The sequence below is a fragment of the Monopterus albus genome, unplaced genomic scaffold, assembly GCF_001952655.1.
Source record: "Monopterus albus unplaced genomic scaffold, M_albus_1.0 scaffold332.1, whole genome shotgun sequence".
In the NCBI taxonomy this organism is placed as follows: Eukaryota; Metazoa; Chordata; class Actinopteri; order Synbranchiformes; family Synbranchidae; genus Monopterus; species Monopterus albus.
In genome coordinates, this window is record NW_018128212.1 from 237648 (window position 1) to 248648 (window position 11001).

Below are 11001 nucleotides of genomic sequence, written 5' to 3' on the forward strand. Positions count from 1 at the left end.
TTCAGTTCTATATAGCAGTTGTCCAAAGTTTGCTTAGCGTTTTCGGGGACAATGTAGTTCAGCAGTTTGTCCCCTGCTGAATCCCAATCATTTGAAAAGATAGTCAAGATGGCATTCATAATCATCAATGAACCCCTCTCTTTGGTTTCCTTTATTTCTCTGCTCCAACTCAAGCAAAAGGCTCTATCATTAATGAGGCCTCTCACCCTGCAGCCTTCCTTTTTTGGAGCATGCCTAATGGGAAGAGGCTACAACAAATTAGTTTTAAAACTGAGATGCTCAGAAAAAATACATACTTAGAGGCAATTAGATTGTTAAACAGCAATTCTCAGTCACTTATATACTGTAGGCACAGGGTTTTAGCTGGATGGGTTGTTTTTGTCTGAGTGTTCATATGTATGTTTTCTGACCACCGCCATGGATGGTTTTATGGTTCTTTTAATGTATTATTGTTATTTATTTGTGATGACTAATTGATTGGGGAGTGCACCAAAACAAATTCCATTAACACTGGTTGTTGTATAGTAATAAAGTTATCTCATCTTACTGTGTCTTCATGGGCTTCCTGAGTACAACTACAGCTTTTCATTCTGGAATGTTGCCAGAGTGTTGTCATTAGCCAGACTTTGAATGACAGCAGATGGAGATGATGTGGAGAGGGAACTCCCTTCACCAGTCGTAGCTTACAACTTCATTTGGAAGAGCACACAAAATCCAGAATTTGGTTTGAAACTTTTCTCACAAGCAGTAAATGAGAACCATTTATTCTAGGTCTTTGACATTCAAGCTATAAAGTAGGGACAAACATGGTCTGTTGTCCCAAAAGTCACTTCTGATGATCACTGTAGGCACAAATGATTTCTGTGAGAAATGACATCACTGCAGGCGTGGCCAGTACTGTGACATGTCTGCTTCACTTCCTGGAACTTGGACTGGAACTGAGACACCTGGGGAAATCAGACCTAAGTAAAGGAAGGACAAAAACATCATTGGAGTGTTTGCTGAATGAATGCAAAGCAAATTTTACAGGCACAAATACAGCTAATGCAAACACTCAAGCAAGTGTATTTACATATTGAAGCAAGTCACCACAGTGCATTTAAACTAAAGAAACTGCAGATGTCATGGAAAAAAGCTAAGAGAAAGCCTTTACAGGACAGGTTCTTGAGGATGTAAAATGGACTGTGCCAAGAATCAAAGAAAAATTGTTGATCCAAGCTGATTTTTAAATCTAACTTTGTCAAAATAGATGTTTCCATATTTTAGTTTAAGCCTTACAAGCTCTGCTGGACATTCCATCTTTCCAAACTAACATGCCACAGTTCATTCTTGTCCAAGCACACACAACTTTATTTTTGAGCACTAGTGGAGATTTCAGTGTTTCCCAGTGGAACATGATACATGGTGATTTTTGGGGACAAAAGCATAAAGATGCACATTTACCATATTTCCATTGATGGAATGGTCTACAACATGGCATAAAACACCTCTTATTTGAAAATTGAACTTTTTTTGTTGTGCAGTTCAAGTGGGTCTTGAGTCTTAAGTCTTGATTTTGTTTGTAAACTGGATCTGATGATCCAGTCAATGAAAAAAGAAAACAAAAACTTTCTTATATTAAAAACTGAACTACTGAAAGGGTCATTTCAGAATTTAACACCTGTTTAGGATTTAGGACCGACCAATAATCTGCCTCTTCACAACACAGACGGTCCTATCAGGCATCATAGCTATCAAGCTACAGGTCCACATACGTAACTGGTACACGAGTACAGCTCAAAAGGGCATTGGGAAGAGCACCAGAGGCTCAAAACACCAGTTGCTGACAGTCACCACTGACTCAAGATCCAGATAGACCAACCTGGGTACAGCCTGGATCAACTACAGGAAAGTCTACCACTCAGTGCCACACACAGATCTGGGAATGCCTGGCACAATTCAAAGTCCACAGGACACAAGAACCTTCATCAAGAACTCAATGGGACTGTGAAGAACAACCCTGGAAGTTAACTTCGGACCAGTTGTACAAATGAAAATTAAGTGTGGCATATACCAGGGCGGTGCACTATCCCTGCTGCTGTTCTGCATAGGCCCAAACCTCTTCAGTCAGATCATCACAAGGAGTGGGTACGGAAGGGAACTACTATCAGCCACCTCTTCTACATGGATGACACCAATCTGTATGCCAAGAATGAACGGGACATTGACTCACTGGCATGGATCTTTAGTGAGGACATCAGGATGTCATGCAGACTGGAGAAATGTGGCTGGATGATAGTAAGAAGAGGGAAGGTGGTGAAGACTGACGAGTTAGAACTACCAGGGGGCCACATAACAGACATACAGACTGCCTACAAGTACCCTGGCATCCCACAGTCACATGGGAACCACAATGAGGAGGCAAGAAAGACAGCAATGTTCAAGTACCATCAAAGCACAAGACTGATCCTGAAAAGATGGCCTGCTGTTACCCTACTGGCATAGTGAGTGGCCAAAGGAGGACATGGAAGCTGCCGATGTGAAGACCTGGAAACTCCTCACAATGCATGGAGGCTTCCATTCAAAGTCCAGCACCCAGAGACTGTAAACCAGCTGGAAAGAGAGTGCAAAGGGCCTGGTGAGTGTCAAGGACACTGTCCTGGATGAAACCCAGAGCATCCAGGAATACATCAGCGAGATGGCACCCACAGATGAGCTGCTCAGAGAATGTCTGAGACAGCAACAGACAGAGACTGAAGACCAACCAGAGGAAGTGCCATGGCATGATAAAGCCCTGCATTCAATGTACCACCAACAGAAACATGAGGTAACAGACACTGGGAAATCCTACCAGTGGCTAGAAAATCTGGCCTATTGGACAGTACTGAGGTACTGAGTACTAACCAAGTGGTTAGCATTGTTTATAAACCTCTATGCCAGGTTTGGGCTAGATCCCCTCAAGTCCAGATGGGAGATTCAGCAGACTGTCATGGAGAACAACAGGGCTAAGATGCTGTGGAACTTCCAGATCCAGATGGACAGGAAGGTACCGGCCAAACTACCAGACCTCGTAGAGTAGACAAGAAACAGAAAGACGGAGTGGTGACAGTCATAGCGGTTCCAAGTGACAGAAACATGAAGAAGAAGGAATATGAGGAGCTGGAGAAGTTCCAGGTGTCAGGTCCGCTCGGCATGACCTGCCTCTCTTCCTCTTTCTCTCTCCCATTCTCTCATCCTGCAGGCTCGGTGACACAGCTGAGGTGCATCACCTCAATCAGCAGCTCACTGGGTCTGGTGTACAGCAGAGGCTCATTCCCACTGATTAAGCAGAGCCTATTTAACACGCTGGCAGAGGCTCCATCCTCGCCAGATCATTGACACTGACACGGTGAGATTGATGCTACTCTGCTTCCCAGACTGCGTTTGCTACTCTGCTTCCCCGATGGTGTTCGCTAATTCTCCTGGTTACTGCTGCTCGCCTGTCTATTCACTTGTCATCCTGGGTCCTGCTGCTTGCCTGTCTACTCACCTGTCATCCTGGTCCTCTGATCCTCCTGGTTCCTGCCGCTTGCCTTCCTGCTTACCTGTTGTCCTGGTCTTCTCAGTCTCCCTTACTCTACCCTGATTTGGACCTCGTTAACCCATTGACTTTGTCCTTTTCACTGCAAAATATAGCAATAAAGACACACTCTCACTAGCACTTGAGTTTGCACCCTGAGTCCTCATTCTCTCTCCCTCTCTCTCACCCCCTGATGAGGGACACCCAACCGTAACCACAGGGCCTGAAAGAGGAACTGGAGAAGATGTAGAAGGTGAAGGCCAAAGTGGTCCCAGTGGTGGTAGGGGCACTTGGAGCTGTGACAGATCCCAGGAACAACATCAGACCTCTCTGTCCAGAAGACTGCAGAACCCTCAAACTCCCAGAGAACTCAAGGTTGAGGAAGACACACACACCGCCCCGTAGGAGTGAGAAGGGAATTTTTATATGTGTGTGTATATGTATATTCAGTCAGCTAATCCACCAGAAAATGGTTGCAATAACAAAGTATTTCCAGTACACAGTACAAACTAAAACAGTCATGAACTTACACTTTTCAGACTGTAGGAACAGTTCGAACACTGGTCTAAATGGACCTACTGTATCTTTTACTCTACTACTCAGAGCACAATCTCTTGATTATTCAACACATGAGGAGTCTTTCAGTGTTCTTATCCAAAAGGCAGTTAGGGTTAGAGAAGCAGAAATAAAAATGAAAACTCATTCCTTTCCTTTTATGACCCAATTTCTTTTGTAGTTGTGGTAGTTAATGACACAAAAATACCAATTAATGTAATTTAACTACTTCAGTCACTACACATCTATGAATGTAGTTGGACTAACAGCAAGTTACTGCAAAATATAGTTACAGTGCCTTGCGAAAGTATTCGGCCCCCTTGAACTTTGCGACCTTTTGCCACATTTCAGGCTTCAAACATAAAGATATAAAACTGTAATTTTTTGTGAAGAATCAACAACAAGTGGGACACAATCATGAAGTGGAACGAAATTTATTGGATATTTCAAACTTTTTTAACAAATAAAAAACTGAATAATTGGGCGTGCAAAATTATTCAGCCCCTTTACTTTCAGTGCAGCAAACTCTCTCCAGAAGTTCAGTGAGGATCTCTGAATGATCCAATGTTGACCTAAATGACTAATGATGATAAATAGAATCCACCTGTGTGTAATCAAGTCTCCGTATAAATGCACCTGCACTGTGATAGTCTCAGAGGTCTGTTTAAAGCGCAGAGAGCATCATGAAGAACAAGGAACACACCAGGCAGGTCCGAGATACTGTTGTGGAGAAGTTTAAAGCCGGATTTGGATACAAAAAGATTTCCCAAGCTTTAAACATCCCAAGGAGCACTGTGCAAGTGATAATATTGAAATGGAAGGAGTATCAGACCACTGCAAATCTACCAAGACCTGGCCGTCCCTCTAAACTTTCAGCTCATACAAGGAGAAGACTGATCAGAGATGCAGCCAAGAGGCCCATGATCACTCTGGATGAACTGCAGAGATCTACAGCTGAGGTGGGAGACTCTGTCCATAGGACAACAATCAGTCGTATACTGCACAAATCTGGCCTTTATGGAAGAGTGGCAAGAAGAAAGCCATTTCTTAAAGATATCCATAAAAAGTGTCGTTTAAAGTTTGCCACAAGCCACCTGGGAGACACACCAAACATGTGGAAGAAGGTGCTCTGGTCAGATGAAACCAAAATCGAACTTTTTGGCAACAATGCAAAACGTTATGTTTGGCGTAAAAGCAACACAGCTCATCACCCTGAACACACCATCCCCATTGTCAAACATGGTGGTGGCAGCATCGTGGTTTGGGCCTGCTTTTCTTCAGCAGGGGCAGGGAAGATGGTTAAAATTGATGGGAAGATGGATGGAGCCAAATACAGGACCATTCTGGAAGGAAACCTGATGGAGTCTGCAAAAGACCTGAGACTGGGACGGAGATTTGTCTTCCAACAAGACAATGATCCAAAACATAAAGCAAAATCTACAATGGAATGGTTCACAAATAAACATATCCAGGTGTTAGAATGGCCAAGTCAAAGTCCAGACCTGAATCCAATCGAGAATCTGTGGAAAGAACTGAAAACTGCTGTTCACAAATGCTCTCCATCCAACCTCACTGAGCTTGAGCTGTTTTGCAAGGAGGAATGGGCAAAAATTTCCGTCTCTCGATGTGCAAAACTGATAGAGACATACCCCAAGCGACTTACAGCTGTAATCGGAGCAAAAGGTGGCGCTACAAAGTATTAACTTAAGGGGGCTGAATAATTTTGCACGGCCAATTTTTCAGTTTTTTATTTGTTAAAAAAGTTTGACATATCCAATAAATTTCGTTCCACTTCATGATTGTGTCCCACTTGTTGTTGATTCTTCACAAAAAATTACAGTTTTATATCTTTATGTTTGAAGCCTGAAATGTGGCAAAAGGTCGCAAAGTTCAAGGGGGCCGAATACTTTCGCAAGGCACTGTAAACTACTAGTTTAACTACATTAATGTTCTCTGTCTAGTCTGTTCTCTGTACTTCCATCTCTGTCTGTTTTGGCTCAGCAACCAAACAGGACAGGAACAGACTCCAGTGAACAGTCAGGACTGGAGAAAGAACCATCAATGCCACCTGCCCTCCATGGAGGACCTGCACACCTCACGGGTCAAAAGGAGGGCAGAGAGGATCACTTCAGACCCCTTACACTCTGGACACAATCTATTTGAAGTCCTCCCCTCTGGACGGCGTTACAGGTCACTGTATGCTAAAACAACCAGGCACAAGGACAGTTTCTTCCCCCAGGCCGTCGCTCTGATTAACACTTAACCCATTACTGTTTAATGGAATGACAACTCTCAGTGCAAAACCCTATATATTTTTGTATATATCTATCTGAAAAACTGCATCTAAACTGTGTGTGTGTGTAATAAGTACTTTATTTTTATTTTTTATTTTCCTAATGCACATTCTTTTTTCTTGTTTGTACATTCTTTTTCTTATCTTATTTACTCGTTGCCTTACAGAAGAACATTTTACAAGCATATTGAGAGCCACTGTACCAGAGTCAAATTCCTTGTGTGTCCAGCACACCTGGCCAGTAAAGCTGATTTTCATTATGATTCTGATTTAGCAATCCCAAACACTGCATTCAGATTAGGGATAGCATCTCAATGAGGAAACAGATTTTAACACAAGAGGTGTGAGATTAGCTATGGTTTCACTTGAGACCAGAGTGGTGTTGTGAGACTCATGAAGTGCTGTAACATGTGAGCATGTCTTTTTGCCATTACAGGCAGAGGGGAGGGGAGAGTATGCCAAGTATCAAACATAGCCATTTAGTAATTCCTACCTGTTGATGATGCTGCAGAGGACGTCATTGACTGGCTGTTGATGTGTGGAGTATATGTTTCATAATTTCTTCCATTTACAGTGGAGCTGCTGGGCAGCATGCAGGAATACGAGGTCTGATTGGATGCCTGAAAACATAAATTAACATTAAAACAGCAGGGTTTAACACCCTGATGAGCCATTCACCAGTGGGAAGGTGTCACATAAGATGCATTGTTTTTACAGTTTTGTATTATGTTTTTTTGACGTCACAATCAATTGACAGCAAAAATTATGAGCTGATGTAGGCATTCAAAGTGGCATTCTTTGCCACAATAACTGATCACTTTATTGCAACTGTTCATCATTTGTTCCTTTGGTCATTCATTCAGCATTTGTTCCACAACATGGCCTGTGGTACAGTGTAACTTATTTTAACACATCTTATTTTGGTTTAAAATTTAACTGAATGAGATTAAAGCACCAACCTTAAGCAGATTGTATTCACATCCACAACAGATGAACAGGCTATAATCCCTGAGCCTGTTACTGTAGACATAAAGACAGTATTAAGCCTTTGATGATGAAATATATATTGGTTGGTCTTGCTGGTTGCTGGCTGGTTCACCTGTCGCAGCACTCAGGCTAGTGGAGGTATGTGTATTAAATGTTTAGTAAAACTGATTCACATTGATGTTCCCATGAAGTGATTCAAACCAATAAAACCTTTTCTGTCACTGCAGTGACAGGGCCAGAGTACAGAGAGCTTGAGAAGCACCACAGGTCAGAGCTTCTGTGTTGGGGATTCAGCACTTGAATGCTACCTCTAATTCTACATCTTATTTAAGGGTTATTTAAGTATAACAAGTGGCATAAAGTAAATACTAATGGGAAGAAAAAAGAAACTGTAACATGTGAGCATGTCTTTTTGCCATTACAGGCAGAGGGGAGGGGAGAGTATGCCAAGTATCAAACATAGCCATTTAGTAATTCCTACCTGTTGATGATGCTGCAGAGGACGTCATTGACTGGCTGTTGATGTGTGGAGTATATGTTTCATAATTTCTTCCATTTACAGTGGAGCTGCTGGGCAGCATGCAGGAATACGAGGTCTGATTGGATGCCTGAAAACATAAATTAACATTAAAACAGCAGGGTTTAACACCCTGATGAGCCATTCACCAGTGGGAAGGTGTCACATAAGATGCATTGTTTTTACAGTTTTGTATTATGTTTTTTTGACGTCACAATCAATTGACAGCAAAAATTATGAGCTGATGTAGGCATTCAAAGTGGCATTCTTTGCCACAATAACTGATCACTTTATTGCAACTGTTCATCATTTGTTCCTTTGGTCATTCATTCAGCATTTGTTCCACAACATGGCCTGTGGTACAGTGTAACTTATTTTAACACATCTTATTTTGGTTTAAAATTTAACTGAATGAGATTAAAGCACCAACCTTAAGCAGATTGTATTCACATCCACAACAGATGAACAGGCTATAATCCCTGAGCCTGTTACTGTAGACATAAAGACAGTATTAAGCCTTTGATGATGAAATATATATTGGTTGGTCTTGCTGGTTGCTGGCTGGTTCACCTGTCGCAGCACTCAGGCTAGTGGAGGTATGTGTATTAAATGTTTAGTAAAACTGATTCACATTGATGTTCCCATGAAGTGATTCAAACCAATAAAACCTTTTCTGTCACTGCAGTGACAGGGCCAGAGTACAGAGAGCTTGAGAAGCACCACAGGTCAGAGCTTCTGTGTTGGGGATTCAGCACTTGAATGCTACCTCTAATTCTACATCTTATTTAAGGGTTATTTAAGTATAACAAGTGGCATAAAGTAAATACTAATGGGAAGAAAAAAGAAATTCAAGGAATTTTCAGTTATGAGTGTAATGAAAAAAAAAGTTGTGTTCTATGTGCAGCTCTTTTTGATGAGTAAGAACTATTCAGCTTGAAACTTTGTGGCTTATAGCCATAGTAATTATACATTCATAATGATTCATCTCCCCCTACTGTTTTGAAATACTGTGATCAAAAGCAGTACAGCTTCAAATCATGTTTTGATTTTCTTCTGTAAGTCAAAATTACCCACTTAGATACACAAGTGATTTAAGTTTGGGGAACTGGTGAGAACTGTATAGCCAATACACAGTATACAGGTGACTTACTTTATGGCTCAAACACACTAAATAATGCTGGATACCAGTGTCTGTCTGTAGGTTTGTTGCTCAGTTCACCACTTTGTTCCAGACTGCACCATGTCATCAAATATTGGATGGGTTGCCATGACATGTTGTACAGATATTTATAACCCAAAATCAGAAAAAAAGCAATTATGTTACTTTTTGTGCCCTCAGATTTACTCTATGCAACGATTGGGGGGTCTACTGAAACACATTATAGCATTTCTGATTTGATAAACTGTGAGGCAGTACAATCCAGTCAAGAAATACCGTTGTTACTGTAACAGAATCTTGGTCTATGCTAAATGTAATCAAATAAAAGACAATAGAGACCCATAGTGTAATGCCTCCTCAGAGTGCCCTGAATGTCACTTCTCTTGTTGGAATCCAAATGTCAGTGTTCTAGTACTGTGCAAGAGTTGATCTAGAAATTGTTGATGAAAGATTATTGCTATGCTGAGCTTCACAACTGTGAAGACAACTGTGTGAGGTGTTTAGCAAAAGTGAACTCAGGTTAACAAAAGGCTGACTAATCATAAATGTAGACATTACACACGGCCTTGCATTAGTTTGTACCCATTAAGAGGCAGAACAGCGTTAGCATACAGCTGTTTGGTACCTAACTTCAACTGGGGGAATGACAAATGTTATCTTTTAAATAAAAGAACAATTAATTATTGCAATGTATCTATTTAGGCTAACTGAACTATGGTCTGGAGATGCCTGGTGGACAAGGAGCCTTAACAGTTCTCCCTCTCCCTGTGTCCTCCTCCCACTCCCTTTGTGATTTTCTCCTGATGCCTGACGTTTAAATGTCAGAAACTGCTCCATGACTTTTTGAGAGAGGTCAGTGACAGACAGTGCAATACTCCTTGTACACGTTGTCATTCATGCATTTTAGTCATATATATTCATTTTCCCATTCTCTTCTTTATTTTTGCAACTTTTTCCTTGTTTTTTTGCCAGCGGACTAGGCTGGTAGATTGCTATTTTAAAAATCTTGCACCACCTGTGGGTGGCACAGTGGCATGATGGTTACCAGTGTCACCTCACAGCAAGAAGATTCCAGGTTCAAACCTGCCTGCGTGGGTTCTCTCCGGGTACTCTGGCTTCCTCCCACAGTCCAAAGACATGCAGCTTAGGTTGACTGGTGACTCTAAATGTGGTTGTTTGTCTACATGTCAGCCCTGTGATAGACTGGAGACCTGTCCAGGGTGGACTCTGCCTCTTGTCCAGTGTCAGCTAGGATTTTTTGCTGATAAAATCTATAGACAGCTTTATGTCTGCCACATTATCAAAGTTAGCATAAATACAGTATTATGACACATTTAAAGTGAGTGTTCACAAAGAAGTTATCTTCTTTACTGTAGCATACTTATCATGGTGTTTACTATTTCAGTAATGTACAGTGCTTTACTAACCATGTTTAATAGACATTGATTAGATATATGAAACCCAGTGTAACAGATTATAATTATTTATCTGGCACAACACCTCTATGATAATGAATACGGTCATACAATTTAGAAGCCTGGAATGCTGTTTATGCATCCACAAAGAGTATACCAGGCTTTCCGATACCTGGTGGTAAAAAGGAGAACTGCAGGTTGGATTTTATGAATGTGACGCAGGATTAAAAACACTACATTACTGATGCAATACCACCATCAGGGCAGCACAGACAACATGGTGAAAAAGTATGTCACTTGGAATGCCTACATCTGTATTAGGGTGAAAAGGCAAATTCATTCAAGCCAGACTGCTTAAGATAGAAGAGTTGCAACAGTGATGGTTCAAAACAGTAGCAGGTCATGGGACATGCAGCTCTAAATAGCCTAGTTCCAAGCAGGTGATTCAGATCGGTTGTCTGTTAAAAGGAACTGCAGGAATTACTAGCAAATCACTATTTTTAATGACATGAACAGTCTTACAAACTTATTTTGTTT

At 41.4% G+C, this 11001-nt stretch overlaps 1 protein-coding gene across 1 annotated transcript in view; it reads right to left on the reverse strand.

Annotated features, from left to right (window-relative positions):
- Window positions 1–28: 28 nt before the first annotated feature.
- LOC109974401 (paired box protein Pax-6-like) overlaps window positions 29–11001 on the reverse strand; it is a 107307-nt gene continuing 96334 nt past the window's right edge. Inside the window, exons 12-13 of the mRNA XM_020624580.1 lie at window positions 7855–7969; window positions 29–962 (exon numbers count right to left, since the gene is read on the reverse strand). Coding sequence (XP_020480236.1) covers window positions 877–962; window positions 7855–7969 — 201 coding nt within the window. The 3' untranslated portion in view covers window positions 29–876. The remainder of the gene's footprint in view (window positions 963–7854; window positions 7970–11001) is intronic.